The 16,196-nt window shown below is 38.7% G+C and overlaps 1 protein-coding gene across 2 annotated transcripts in view; it reads left to right on the top strand.

The window, feature by feature from the left end:
* Positions 1–5,777, top strand: part of LOC102787814 (SLIT-ROBO Rho GTPase-activating protein 3-like) — a 38,176-nt gene extending 32,399 nt beyond the window's left edge. For both annotated transcript variants that reach the window (XM_006783122.3, XM_006783123.3), the window contains exons 18-22: positions 1,068–1,141; positions 1,241–1,421; positions 2,475–2,621; positions 2,741–3,056; positions 3,481–5,777. In XM_006783122.3, the coding sequence (XP_006783185.2) occupies positions 1,068–1,141; positions 1,241–1,421; positions 2,475–2,621; positions 2,741–3,056; positions 3,481–3,945 (1,183 nt within the window). In that variant the 3' untranslated portion in view covers positions 3,946–5,777. The remainder of the gene's footprint in view (positions 1–1,067; positions 1,142–1,240; positions 1,422–2,474; positions 2,622–2,740; positions 3,057–3,480) is intronic.
* Positions 5,778–16,196: the final 10,419 nt, after the last annotated feature.

Genomic DNA, 16,196 nt, shown 5'->3' with positions numbered 1-16,196 from the left:
GGAGTCCCTTTTGCCTTCCGAGCTGTTTTATTATTCATGGCATAGCTTCATTAAGGTCCTGGACGATTTTGGTCCAAGCTGACATGATAGCATCACGCAGTTGCTGCAGATCTGTTTGTTGCACATCCACGATGCGAATCTCCCATTCCGCTCCGTCTCAAAGACTATCAGATTAGGACCAGGTGACCGTGGAGGCCGTTTGACTACAGTGAATTCATTGTCATTTGCAACATAACAGTTTGAGATGATTTGAGCTTTGTGACATGGCATGTTATTGTCCCGAAAGCAACCATCAGAAGTACGCTGTGAAGGCTGAATATGGTCAACAACAGTACTTAGGTAGGCTGTGGCATCTAAATAATGCTTAGTTAGTCCTGAGTGTCCCAAGAAAATGTCCCCTACACCATTACACCACCAGCAGCCTTAACCGCTGACACAATGCTCTGATTCTGACCCTACCATCTGAATGTCACAAAAAACATTGAACCTGTGCTGATTAAAATATGCTGATTTGGTACTGACAGGCCCAGAGTATCGCAAGACCCATCCCTTATGCTATTACACCACCTGTTGATACAAGGCACAATGGACCAATGCTTTCATGTTCCTGGTGCCAAATTATGACACTACTACCTGAATATAAAGGAAGAAAGGCCAGGAAATATTTATCCAGTCTTTTGTTGTCCAACTTTGGTAAGTCCACATGACTTGTAGACTTACTGACAGGAATGGCACTAGGTGTGCAATCACTGATATTTTTTTGCATACCTTGATTGTAACAAGTACTTATTTAGGATGCTGTTGCCTTCCTCAGCAGTTTCCGAAAAGACCAGCTGATAAATCACCTAAATCATCTTTCTTTCATGTTCTGATGGTTGGTTTGAATGTCAGCAGGTTGTCTTGACTGTCTGCATGCCTCGGTCTATTGAGGTTGCTGCCAAATGATAAATATAATATTGGTCTGGTAATTAAGGATTCCTTTGTTATAAAAGGTAATGATTAAAGAATAAGAGTGCGTAAATGGCTCTAATTTTTTTCATTTCCTTTTCTGCATCTCCTCTCTCCAGTGAAAGCCCCCACAGTGAACCAGGAGCTCTGGATGAGATTGACAATGGTACCGGGCCTAACACAAGTGATGAAGGTGAGTCAGCAAACACATCAATCCATTGTGAAGACAACAATGTTGAGAAGCTGACAGAGAAAATAATGAGATTTCCTCTGATCTTTTTTCATATGGCAGAATTGGAGCAAATCGAAGCCATAGCCAAATTTGACTACGTGGGCCGAAGTCCAAGAGAGCTGTCCTTTAAGAAGGGAGCCTCTCTGCTGCTCTACCTGCGAGCTTCTCAGGACTGGTGGGAAGGGCGACATAATGGTGTGGATGGGCTGATCCCACATCAATACATTGTGGTACAAGACATGTAAGTTAGATTTATTTAGGCTGTGAAGCCCATAAAAAGTAAAAAAAAAAAAAAAAGGCTTGTCAGGTGTGTTGCATTTTTAGAAAGCTTGGCCTTAATGAAATCTTCCTAATGAAAGGATCACTATGAATAAAATGCTACACTTTCATTTTATTGCATTCTTATTGGAGCAACAGACACTCAGAGAGGGCAGACCTCAACTAAGGACATTAATCACTCTTACAGCCTTAAGTGATGTGGATTTATTCCAAAATGTGTTGAGATCTTTATTTGGCTACAATCCATCTTTTCATGATTCAGATTCAAGTGGTAGTTATTCTATAATTCTGCTAACAGACAAAGGGTAACAAAAACATAACCTTTGTGGTCGAAGCAATTACCCTCTGATCCACAATTTGCTAAAGAGAAAGATTTTCTTCGAATGGACATTCACTCAGGTCATGTATTGAATGGAGTCCTTTAATTTCTTAATAGCTTCTTTTCTGATAACTAGTAGGCAGGTAACAAAATTAAAGCTAAATTAGGAAGAGTAGTGATTTATGCAGAAAAGGACCAAAAGGACAGAGTAATTAGTGGTTAATGTTTCCCTTTAAAAGAATGGGCTTGGTAGGTACAATGCTGTGGTGTTTTTGTGCAGGGATGTGATTATTAAGGATTCTCATTTGATTTTCAACAACTATAATGAAAGAAGTTGAAGACAGTGAAACTGCCTGAAACTGCAGTTCCCTATTGACTTCTAGACACTGACTCCAAGGAAATTACAACTCTGTTACGTCGGCTTTGGCTTCAGAATCAAGCACTTACAGTTCTGGCTTTAACAGATTGTATACTTTGTACAAAAACTCAATGAACAGTTGCTTTAAATGAAATGGGAATGTACTTATCAATGATTCATTCATCAAGAAAAAAATCTTTAAAAAAATTTAACACAGAAATGAATTAACAGTTCAAACACTGCAGAACTCCTTTTTTAGTTTATCTAGCAGACTACTGTTAATTATTTTCTATGTTAAACATGAATAAAAAAGCGTCATCGATATGCATCTGTATCAGGGACGACGCGTTCTCAGAGAGCATTCATCGGACTGACAGTGAGACCAGCAGTGGGCCGCACCACGATGACAGAACCTCATCAAGGAATGAGCGTCAGTCTCCTTGTGAACACACACCTGAGAACCGCTTTGGACCAGCATTGGGAAGGTAGTAACAGTTTGATATTTGGGATGGACTTGAGAGAGGGAGGACATTGAACATTTATCCAGTGCAAAGAAACTGAAACTATTCACGAATTAAATATCAATTTCATCGCCTCTTTTTAGGGTACGAGTGCGATCAGATGGCGCTGCAGCTCCACGCCATAGGAACGGCGCTGACAGCCTGAGCCCCACCAGAGCTGCTGATCTACCCCCCAGGGTTATGCCTCGCCCCCAGAGTCCACACAAAATAGCTGTCAGCAGGGGTCTAACTGACAGTCCCGAGAAACGCCGTCTCACCACATTTGGCAGTGCTGGCTGCATCAGCCACCCTGATAGAAAGGCGTTTGTCGACAGCCACTCTCAAAGATCATCACCAAGCACCACCAGGCATGCAAGTTTAGGAGACCACAAGGCTCTTGAGACCGAGGCACTCGCTGAGGTGATTAAAATCCTTAAAAGCACATGCAGTTTTTATTAATATAGACTTTTCTTATTTTATTGTATAACGAACATGTACATATACAACTATCCTATATGTATGGCTTCTCTAAAAAGGGAGCTTCCTTTTATAGCTTCATCTGAAAAATCATAACTGTATCGAGGCAAAATTAAGGAGGAAAAAAATCTCAATTCTCGCTACCATTCCTAAATATTATGTGCATCATTAGCTCTTTGATGGGTACCAAAACATTACACAGTTGGCAAATAAAATTTTGGGTTTAGTTTTTCCACCATCACATAAAAAGGCTCGAGCTCTGAGGAATAAAACAAATTTCTTTTGCCTCAACAATAGATTTAGCTACTCTCTGCTTGGTTGCTTGACATCAGTGTCTTTTGTTTTTTCCTCTACTTATGCTTCTCAGGATATAGAGAAAACAATGAATACAGCCCTGCATGAGTTGCGTGAGTTGGAGAGGCAGAATGTAGCCAAGCACGCGCCTGACGTTGTGCTCGACACATTGGAGCCGCTTAAGCACCCTGGTGGAGCGCAGGAGGTGTCTGCCAGCCCTCTCCATACCATGGTGATCAGGGATCCAGATGCAGCCCAGCGACGCAGCAGTAGTAGCTCCTCATCTGAGACTATGACCACTTTTAAGCCCGCTCTCTCAGTCCGTAGACCAAGTGCTCCTTTAAGGCCCCCGCCTGTCAGACCTGTTCGACCGGCTCCTGTGATTGGACAGGGCCAAGGACCTCACCGCTCCAGCAGCTCCAGTTCGTCTGGTTTGGGCAGCCCGAGCATTACTCCCACTGACAGGGTCTTCCCCAAAGCACCGTCTCCGTCACCATCCACCTCCTCTTCTTCCTCGGACAAACAAGGTAACATGTAGCTCCAGTCAGACAAGTGGTTGAAGAATGCTGTGGATACAGAGTGATTCAGATTATCATCATGTCCCTTCCCCTTTTTTTGGACGGCAAAACAAACATTGACACCCGATGAATATTTACCACTAATCTCGTGTAGTGTAGGATAGGTGCTTGTTTCTGCCCACAACATCCACTCTGTTTCCACGTGTGTTGGGAACAATTCAATGTACTGTACTGCAGTGATATGTTACGCAAAAATAGGATTTAAATCTATGAGAATTATTTTATAGTAATGCTGTCATGCAGAATAGCCATGCTGGGTAAAGGGATGCACTGGAAAATGCTTCTGTTTACTGAAACACAACAGTGAAGTATCTCAATGAAATGTTATTAGGTTACAAAGATGCCATGAGCGTGTTCTTTGTGAGTGGTTTCCTGCTCCATTATAAAGGGGATACTTAAGGGAATATTTCACCACTAATCATGTAGACATCTAGTCTGTGGCGGTGGTTCATAATATTCCTTTTATATACCATTTATATTGAAAGAAGTTGTCTTAGCAAGCCTGTCCCACAGCATCACAGCATAAGCAGACAGACAGACAACATGGCTGGATGGGGAAAACACAGTGGACCTGTCTCAAACTGCAGTTCTTCTAATGACCACTAGATGCTGGCTCCAAGGAAATTGCAGCTGTGTAATGTTATCATGGGTTTCGGCCCCAAGCCGTTAAAAGATTCTATACAAAACCTCTATGCACGGTGGCTTTAAATGAAATCCTCCAAATGTTACCTTGAGCTTAAGGAGCTGGGTAAAGCTAAGAAAAAAGTGTTGGTGAAACTCCTGGCAGCAGACTGATTGGCAACTAAAGCACAAATGGGCCTAGTTGGCACCAGTTTGCCAGCTTGTGCTGCTGCTTCAGTCTGGCAAGTTTACGGCCACTGCAATGGTAGTCTCATTGTCCAATAGCCTGTGTCAGGCAAAGTTGTGTCAGGCGGCAGCAGTGCAGCTCCTCTTCTCCCTCCATTTGTTACATTTCCTCAGCAGTGGACCAGGACTGTTATATACCCACTGTGATTCTAATATTTGATAGTGTCCACTCCGTGTCAGGACTGGGAATCTGTTTCTAAAGTTACTTCTTAATTCTTATATATCAAAAGAAAAGTAAGTGATTTCCTTAGCCAAAACTACTTTCTCTTTTTTCTTCATCTGTTAATGTCAGAATGGGCCAGAGAGTAGCAAAATAACCTGAAGTACAGTGATACAAATAATACCGAAAGTTGTTGTGACCATTATAGATATGCTGTGCCTATAATTAAAACAATGAAATAAAGACAAACATAAAAAAAGAGCTTATATTATTGTCAACTCTCTATATTAAAGGATTAGCTGTGTTACCTCAACAGACTCTCGTACACTTCAAATGACTAATGCACTTATACAAAAAAACACTACAGGGAACTGTGCTGCATTTGTAAGTTTTGTGTCTTCATTTTGATGAACTTGTACTAGAAACATGATATAGCACATCATCATTGAAGCTTGTCAAGCCTCGTCTAGATTACACATGGTCACTGCAGGCTGTGCGTACGTTTAGCCAAACTTGTTTACTGTTGGTGATATTTGTGGTCCGTCTTATGAGGATGATCAGTATATCTTTAATGTGTAATAGGTACATCGGAATGAATATATACATATTGTTAAAGGACGCTTGTAAAAGTAACATTGTATGATAGAAACAGGATATATTATCATCTCTAGTGTGTAGATTTTTGTAATTCTTACCCTTGCACAGAAATTGGTAAAACAATAAATCAATGAAACCTCCCAGAAATGTCTTTAATGTCTCTGTGGTGATTTTGAGTTAAAAACAAAACAATGTAGATGATCGATATTGAACAGTAGCTGTACTGCAAATGCACCTCACAAAATGTAAGTAATGCAGTGACTTTACTTCTTTGTAAGAAATGAAAATCAACATAATGTATAATCACTTTGATTTAATGCATGTACAGTGGGAATGCTGTAACTATAGTTGTGTTGCAGGGCCATCTACTGGCTGGCATGGATTATAGTGCCATCCTGAAAGGCTATATAATCACTGAAAGAAAACATTTGAAACTGCAAACATACATGAAAGACATAATGCAACATGCGCTGACAGTCAATTAGTGTCAAATGTATTTTCCTTCTTTTTATTTTATCTTCAGTCATTTGATGGTCAGATCCACAGGGTCAGATCCCTGCCATGATATCTCAGTATGTTTTGGGGTTTTTTTTATTTTTCATAATGAATGTTCCTTTTTGCACTAGCAACAATCTTCTCACTGGATTAATGTCTCATAAATATAACATATTAGTAATGGTTCACGGTTAATGTTTAAGAAGCCATTCAATGACCACATTTGTCCTGTGGATGGAGACATTGTGCTTCTTGGGTCCTTGAAAGGAGACTGAAATGCTCTGCCGAATTGAAAAGGTTCAAAGAGTCTCATTTTATTGATATGCATGTGTACTCGGAGGCCAGCCCAGTACATGGAAGTCATCTTCACTGTGGGAAACACACAACTTATTTTCATCCAAAGAGTTGCGAGACAAATTTGTAAATAATGCAAAGGGGTGACAACCATAAAAAAGTGAAAAAACAAAAAAGAAGCAAGCATACTAGCTTTCCACCTTTTCAAAAGCAAAAACTCTCTTTTTTCCCCATATCCTGATCAAGATGAGTCTGTTTTGCTTCTTCCATAACCAGCACTCAGTGTCAAGTTTAATTCACTTAGGTGTGTTTATTGAGATTAAAAGTGGGAATATAATCAGATTGTGGCCTTAACTGAGGCTTGAATGCCTGCCAAGAGCGAATGAACAACCTGTAGACTAACACCCAGCTTTCCGGCTATGGGTTCTTATTTCAAAAGGCCTTTTCATTGATGTTGTTATATGATTAGTAAGGCCACCAGAGTTGAACCAAGCACAAAGTAAAGTATTTCCTGGCAATACAGTATTCAGGCCCCCCATTTACAAGTGTAACAGTATGAATGAAACAGTATGAAACTTGAGTGAAGAAGGGAGACGTTGGAGCATCACATGATATTTTACAGTCCATATTTTGATTATTTAGACTTGATGATGCTCTGCCTAAAACATGAAAATTCAATTTCCAATGTTAGAACACATTTTTAGTTCGAAGGTGTTTTTAATTTTCAATGTTAAATAAACGTTTCTGTTTTTGCTCTCAGTTACAGTAACCTTTTGTTGCCATGTTGGCCCAGTATTCTTAGTTTTCGTGTGTTTTGTATTTTGTTCTTTATTTATGCCGTGGTTCCTAGGTTGTTCTGTTAAGATGTTCCTTATTTGATTACCCCCTGTGTGCCCCTCTGTGTATCTGTGAGACCCTCGTTTCCCCTCCTTGTGTTTTATTCCATGTTTTCCCCAGTCCGTTATGTCTGTGTTCTCCCCGTGCTCTCTCTCCTCCTGTCTGAACCTCTGTGTACTTCCTGTTTTACTTTGACAGTCTCTCGTCAGTATGCGTCATGTTGTGTTCGCTCCTGCCCTGTCTCATTACGATTATCTGTGTCAGCTGTGTTCCCCGTGTGTCCCACTTCCCTCGCTAACCCTCTGTGTATTTATGTCCACGTCTCCCTCAGTTCAGTGTCGCGTTCTCCCTCATGACTATGTGCCCCTCCGTGTGTTTCCTCGTGACTCAGCTCCTTTATGACTTCCCAGTTTAGTTTCATATTATTTTGTATCACCTTAACTTCCGTCAGCAATAAAACTGTTTTGAGTTCATTCCTGCCTCCGTGAGCTTGCGTTTGGGTCCTCATCCTGCCTGCACACAGCCTAATCATGACAGTTAAGTAATGTTTCGTATAGGTATATTCTGCCTGCATAAGATTATTCTTTAAAAGATGCTCAGCCTTTTATTCCTTGCACTTACAAGGAAAGGAAGCATGATGTTACACAGTGCATTTCTGAGGTAAGTGATTTATTTTAAAATTTGATTTCGCTTCATTAGACTGCTTAATTTTACTAAGTTTTTAAAGTATGGTCAATTAAAACTATGCAGGAGTTTAATAATGAACAATTGGAAGCAAAAGTAAAAAATAAGGAGTCGTCTGTAGCAGATTTTCAGCTTACTACACCACTAATTACCTCACAGCCACTTAAAGCTGTCTTGAGACCCCTTCCATGACACCTCCGCTGTCCTTAATGAGATATAGTAAGTTTTTTGTACAAAACAAGCATGATTTCTGGAAATATTTATCCATGTAACTTGCGAACACTGGTATTTTGAGTAGTTTTTGATAACTGAAAATTATTTCCTTCCATTTTTGTGAGGTAATGTTTCTTTGACCCAAGAAGGAATCTCAGTTGCTGTTTCCTTAAGTTAATCTGACACTTCATTCATTATGGCGATCCAACTTGAAGTTAAAACATATTTCTATCCAAAGTGAATAAGCAGCTGTAAGGCACCAGACTTGTAAGGTGCACATATCTTGCTTAAAGTCTTTGTTTTCAAGAAATAAAACAATAACTGATTGACTATATAAAGCAAGAGTGTTAGAAGTCTATTGTTTTTATAGTAGTTCCTACGGTAGAAGTTGTGTGGGCTACCAAGAGAAAAATATGGACTGTGTGTAAGTAATTGGTTAAATATATAGTGAAAATAAAATGTTTGCTGATCATATTGTGCAAATCTTAATTTCATCATGGATCCCTTTTTATTGGTAGTAAAATAAAGTTAATAAAAACTTTACAATGTGGAGGTATTTTCTTATTCAGTGAGTATGCCAAGGTAACAACACTGAAAACAGCTATATTAAATTTACAATCTAATGCATATAGCAAACTTTAACTAAAAGGTGCTTCAGCATGAAGCAGATTGTAACCTAGTTAAATATTTCCTACACTTTCCATCCCTGGAAACAAGTAAAAAAAATATTTTCTGTGCAGAAAGGAAGTAAATGTTGCAAAGTTATTAATGTATCAGGACACTAAAGAAAATCTTTTATCTTCCCCTTATTGAGTCAGTGCTTTCATCTTCTATGGCTTTCTTAACCTTAAAAAACTGGAACACACTGGATAAAACTGTAAAGGTATGCTTTAAGATGTCTTGGGCCACACTTTATCAGCTTTAGCATCTATATGACGTTATGGTCCTTTAAAGGATACAAATCATTTTGGACCTTCAGCATCCTTTACATATTAAGTTCCAGTTCCTTTCTTTAAACACGTTTTGAATCCTTTCCCTCATGGTGATAGTGTAGCACATTTGCTTTTGTACATCACATTGTATAATATATATATATATATATATATTGTTGGACCACTCTGCAAAGCAAACTGCCCCTGGGGCACAGTAAAGCTTTATTCTTCTCTACGCACCTCTAAATGTAAGAAGGAAACTTTGAAAATGGAAACACACACACCCCTGAAAATGTGTAGTGATGCTACTTTTCTGTTCTCTTCCATGGGAGAGCAGTGCAGAGCAGTGCAAATACCAGTGTCATATGATAAAATCCACATCTCTATTTGATCAGTGCATTTTTAACAAGCTCTAAGTGACAGGGAAATGTTTTTTATTCATACACGTGGGTGGAAACTGAAGGAAATAATGAAGGTAGCTTCGAAACTAAATCGCCAGAAAAGACTGTTTTCCGTGTGTCCTTTAATGTCACACATCTGACTAGAGAACAAAGAACAGCAGCACATACTAAATAAAACAGACAGCTCTTTAACTTTTTTCTTTTAATTGCATGAATTGTTACATTAGCTGTACCAGTCTCTCATGACAGGTTCACACTTTCCAACTTCCACACCAATAAAATTTCCTTAGTCTATAGTTTAAACTAAATTAAATTAATGGCTGACTACAGACAAACCAGGCAACCATATAATTTACCTCATAATTTAACCAATCATCAGTCAGCTGCTGTATTCACTCTGTTTCATCTACCTTAAAATTAGCAATAGAAGTAGAAATGCTTGCAAAGGAATGTCTTGTATTCAAAATAAACTTTACCAACAGAAGCTGCACTACGGTCAGAGACTAAAGTACTAATAATACTCCTATAATAGTAATCAGGAAACTAGTATAATTTGAGGATGATGCATCTGAAGGGTTGTGGAATTATCAACATTCATTGAAAGAAAAAAAAAATTCCTCTTCATACAAAGTGGCAAAAATGTTTGTGTTATTGTGTGTAATTTTAATGGGAAACATGAAATACAGTAAAACGAATACAGAAAAAAGTACAACGATGCAAATACGTTTTCCTCTTGAGACCCCTGTAACCCAAAAGAGCACGACAGCATTTTCCAACTTGGAGGGAGAGTTGATAAATGCTGGATGCCCACTATATATACATATATTTCTGTATCTTTGTACTCTGCGTGTCCACTTTCTGCAGTATATGAATGTATACCGTATTTCCTCTTTGATTTTTGATCTTTTCAAACAACTAAAGCCCTTTATATGCCATCCACTTTTGTTTTTATGGATTGGAATAAGTCAAGAAGACTCTGGAGAGTGGGAAGTGATCTAAAGCTGTTATAGCAGTGAGAAGGCAGTTAATTACAATGACAATGGGTGATTTTTTGCCTAGAAACCTCATTGTGATGAGATCACTGTTATATGGTTAAAACAAAAAAAATGTCCAAGCATGTACAATAATTGTATATGAATAAAAGATATATTATAAGATGTATGTAATCTTTTAATTAGTGCATTGAAGCCTTAACCTACATTACATGCTGGGCTATAGTCAGTCTTCAGTAGAGGACTTTAGAATTAGAAGCTTTGCGTCCTTAATTATGGCTTCAGTTATGTTTTGTTAAGACAATTATTAGAGTGAGGTTACGGCAGAGGATCACCACAATTCAAGTTTTTTAAAGGTCAGCACAAGCTTTACAAAATGATAAACGGTAGTATTGCACTGTTGTTGCACACCAATATAATACTTTCATTACTGACAGAAAAAATCAAGGAATCGACATTTTATGCACTGCCCATTTAATTTTAATTTTATATGTACCAGTATTTTCTCTCACTTTAAAAGACATTTGCATTTATAAATTAGCCATAATTTTCAGCATATACATTTTCCAGAGGGATATGGGGATAAAGCAGCAGACCAGAAGCTACTACCTCAGCGTTCCAGTTCATTTATGTGCTTTACAAGTTATTCCCTAACGCTATAATTTACTGTAGAAGTAGGGAATAGGTATAGATCTTTGGGATTACTAGAAAAGGTAAAACTTTTTGAGGTTAGATGTGTGCGTAAGCGGTGCTTTGACTTCAAATTAGCTAGCGCAAAATAGAAAATTTTGTGAAAGCAAAATCTACTGTTCAGACTAATTGGAGAAGAACTGTCTTTTGAGCATTGAGCATTAAGACTTGTGTACACAGCTCTGGGCGAAAAGCACTTCACTGTGAATAGAAAAGGGCTAACAGGATGTCATGGCTCTCGAATTATGTTCATTTTAATTTAACGGGAAAAAATGCCTATTCTTTAACACTGTTACTAAACCATTGATAAATATCTACAATATCTACAGAGCACAGGAATGCAACAATCTGTGACTGCTGACTAGCCGGGTAAAACTGTGCCAATACAACTGGAAATCAAATGTAAACAGCATGAGTCTTACTACACTGCCTTTGTCTCCTCTTCCCCCTCTGGTGTGAGAGATATCTGTTTTCAATCACTGGGACATGGTGGAGTGAGTAACCCTCTGGCATCTGCTCCCTGGCTCTGCTATATTTTACTTCAATAAGTTAAAGATGCTGAGGTAACTGTCAGGAGATATATATGAGCCTGATAAAAAAAAAAAATCCAATGGGAACTCTCGCCCATGAGGAAGATGAAGAAACACTCAGATAATACCTGCTTACTGGAGGCAGACGTCAATGTGCCAAAACACTTGTGCCAGGTCACAGCGTTTAATTTCTCATTCAGTGAGAATCAAGATCTATCACTGGAACTAATATGCTTACGGAAAAATGCAGGTTTTCTGTTTCCTGGTGCTGGGAGGAATGGACCTGGATATAAAGAGAAAATTCTCCTCTCAATCTCAAATTAAACCTTTTTTTTCTATCTTTTTTTCCAGCTTAACATGCCTTGGGCTTAAGAAATGATGATTTCATGATGTAGAGGACACCGCAGGATATTCTAGCCAATAGTTCATATTTTCCATGAGTCCAAACATTTACTAGTTCTTAATTTTTAAATCTGCACAAATCACTCTCCGTGACAAACCTAGAGATGAGGATCACCTCTGTTGTTTCTTTAAACTTTAAGTAGTATTTATGGGTCCATCAGAGGATTTTTAACTTAATTAAGGACTTTATTTACAGAGTCCCTCTGTGAATCGCCAACTTTCTCTGGCGCTTATCACAGGGGCTCTGTTGTTGGCAGGACCTCCCAAGGCAAGTTGTTCCTGGGTGAGGACCCTGATGAAGACTGAATCAGACGACTCCTATGAAAAAGAGAAAAAATGATCAGCCCCACCCTGGAGGCAGCCAGAGGAGGTAGCTCTCCGATGGAAGGAAGGTGCCTGAGCTTTGTGTGTGGTTGAGAAATACAAGCTAGATATAGTTAGGTTCACCTCAACACACAACTTAGACTCTGGAACCAGTGTTGTAGAGAGAGGCTGGACTCTGTTCTAGTCTGGAGTTGACCTCAGTGAGAGGCAGCAGGAAGGGGTGCGTATTCGTGGGATACCACAGCACAGGGTTTTGTTTTTGTTTTTTTTACCAGTGGACAAACGAGTGCTTCCCTAGGCCTTTGGGTCAGAGAATGGGTCCTGATTCTCATTTGCATTTATGCACCAAACGCCTGTTCAGAGTACCTAGCCTTCTTGGAGTCTGTAGGTGGTGTGCTGGAGAGGGGAGAGGAAAATGGCAGCTTGACAGATGGATTGGGGCTGCATCTGCAGTGACACGGATGTCACGAATGACACCAGACATTGTGGTGAAGAGAAAGCTGAGTGTTAAAGCAAAGCTATTGATTTGCTGATTGCTTTAGGTCTCTACGCTCACCAATGGTCACGATGCTACCAGGTATATCCTACCAGGAAGAGGTCACGGAATAAGACCCAAAAAATGGGTCTTACATCTCTTGGCCGACTTGGGAACACCCTATTGTTGTCCCAGATGAGCTGAAAGAGGTACTGAGCTGTGGTCCAGACAAGTGGAAGAAACTGCATGGATGGATGGATGGAAAAGTAATAAATAAGCCCCAAATTACCATGACACTCATGCCTATGATGTGTGTATGTAAACTTTTGAACGCAACTGAAAATGTGAATAACAGTTTTTTGATTTTCTTTCAGGAGTAAGATAAGACATTTTAACACTCATTGTTATTGCAAAACAGTTACACTCCCCATTCATTTTTACTTCCTTTGAAGCCAAGTGTCTTTTAAGGTGTTACTTCCTTCCTGAACTATTGTAGCCAAGAATAGAAGTCAGTCTTCAGTTATACATGCATGCAAATAGTTTCACTGTTAGCATGTTTTGAAATAGTTTCAAATTATGATTACCTCACAGCTTGGGAACTCACTTACCTCCATCTGTTGAACATTTAACTTGAATTCCTGTCCTTCAAGTATACAGTTTAGTGAGTTTAAAATGTCAATGACCAGAAGTAGCAGTCTGCGATTTGATATGGATAGTTCTCCAATTCTCACGAGTAGCTTGAAGCCTTGTTACTACATACATTGATGAGAGCCTCCCCAGGGTCAATTTCATGGATATCATCTGTCTCTGTTTACTATGAGATGCAGATGTAGAATATCTTTCCCATATTTGAAGTGCAATGTGTTACATGTGAAAAAAGTTACAGGACATTGTTTGTTTCCTGTGGAAAACAAGTAGGCAGCCACAGTGGACCGGGGCATCAGACTGCAAGAGTCTCATGGGTAAAGAAGTGCATAGGGATGAAATACTCAGTGTTTAGACATCCGCATGCACCACCCCAGTGTGCTCTGGATTCCTGACCTCGCCCAAGGGTATTGAAAGAGCATAATATAATAAAAATAAGTGTTTGTGACATTGAACTTCTCAGAGTCACAGGCAGTTGTTTTTTCCTTTAAATTAATCTTATTTTACAAAATAATGTATAATGTGGGAAATTGAAATTTACAGTTCTAACAAGTACATTAACACGAGGGAAAACAATAAACAACAGCATGAACAACATTGCTGCGACCATGTTTAATGTACTTACAGTTTTGCTGCCTTTGAAAGGGTCGCTTTGAAGATAGGGACCAGGTCTGCAACCACTCACAGTCAGTTTCTGTCTTTGTTGGCTTTTGTGATAAAATGGAAATAAGATTATAATATTAAAAATAATATGAGTCAGTCTGCCATTAGTTTAAAACTGAATGGTGTCAAGTTGGCAAAACAATGACATAGTTTCTGTAAATGTAACTGCAAAGGCACTCAGGCATTCAGCAACCTTGCTGTGATATAGGAATGTAAGTAGAAGACATCCAATTGTCAACTAGTTGTATTGAGTCCCACATTGCAAAGAGACTGTGGAGATTAGAGAAATATTTTACTGCTATGGTTCATAATCATCATCATTACCATTGCATTAATAATACAGTTTACAGTATTGATATTGTATTCAGATGTTTAAACATATTGGCACCCAATTAGCCCTTATTACAGGTGCAGTTATAACCACGTTAAACTATTGAGTTAAATCTATAATCTTAAATGCTTTTGAATGCTTTTCATAATCTTAAATGTTTATATGGAGATTATATTGCATTATAAAAGAAGGGCCTAACTCTGAGTACACTCTGTGCCAAAGTAGACAGGAAGCAAAAGTTACTTTGAGGAGCTGTTTGAATGATGCTATTTGAATAACCAGGTTATTCATTATTGTCTTTTATACTTTTATATTTTTTGATTAAGCTTTTAGTAGAGGTTCTTGATTAAAACATTTATTCAACATATTACAGATATAGTTTCAGTTAGGTTATTATGCACATGAGAATTGGCCTCTCTTCCTATAAGACAAAGTTCATGTGAGGTCGAGACACACACACACATACACACACACACACACACACCTGCACACACTGCAGGTAGGCTTATGTTCTAGGTGAGAGTTCAGATATATTTGCTTGCAACTGCATTTTTGTGCGTGCAGAATTGCTAGTTTGTTGCAGAGCATGGCCCGAGGTTTTGGAGAAGTGAGAGTCAGAAGATAGACAGGAAGCACCTGCCGTGGAGATGGAGACAATGTTCTTTTCAAACTGTGTTAAAAGTCATTGGTTTTGATTTGACGTATGCATGTATTGTATCTGATGACACACAAGGGGGCGTTAACCCCGATGAATCAAAAGCAATCTGAAGTGTCTTTTTGGGTGGAGATCTACAGCTGATGGTTTGCAGTGTACATCTCCCCACGCTGTGTGTGGTCATTAAAATCAATTGTTTGACCAAGCTCTTCTGGACCATGGTTGTTTTTACTCTCCTTCTCTATATTTGAACCATTAAAAAGACACATGGCAGATTACTTGCACTCACTGCAATTTAATTGCAAAGGGTTGGCAATCTGTCTGAATTGACAAATTAGATTGCAATTACTTGCAAACCTTCGCCAATCTGTCTGACAGTTTTTGTAGTCAGTCCAAGCCAGAAAGTCTGTATGGAAACAGGTTCCTGGATACAGTGGGATCTCCAAACAATCAACCACTTTTGATCACCTTGTGAGTATAATAGGTTACCTGGAGGTTAAGGGTATTGCACGATAAACATTTGGGAAACCAGATGGTTGCCAAAACTACCTGTAATCACTTGCTGAATGCAAAAAAGCAAACCAGCAAAAACAAAACCAACAAAAACCTCAATTCCGTCACAGGAAAACCACCCATTTTTTCTTGTCTTCTTTTTCATTGGTTGACAATGTTATGTTGGGGTCAACAACATCCTTTAAGGGATGAATCCTCATATTTAAATGGCTGTTATATTAGGGTAAATCTTATGGAGTTGTGATACTTTGAACTGCAAATTGTACCACCATGAAGTAAACAATAAAATTTATCATCTGTGACTAAGTATCTGCACATGCAATAGCATTTTCATGAGCCTCAGCCGGACTTAATATAATATAAATAATCTAATAAAATTATGCTAACTAAACTTGTTTTCATTAACAAAATATCTGCTAAGTACCACAGTTTTAGAATATACACTCCAAGAATCTTAACATTATTTCTTTAAGAATAAACTGACATGTTAAGCAATAATTATTCAAAAACT

The sequence above is a fragment of the Neolamprologus brichardi genome, chromosome 5, assembly GCF_056152115.1.
Source record: "Neolamprologus brichardi isolate AB-2024 chromosome 5, ASM5615211v1, whole genome shotgun sequence".
Lineage (NCBI taxonomy): Eukaryota > Metazoa > Chordata > Actinopteri > Cichliformes > Cichlidae > Neolamprologus > Neolamprologus brichardi.
The sequence above is the reverse complement of the archived record's forward strand: the minus strand, read 5'-3'. Positions and strand labels throughout refer to the sequence as shown.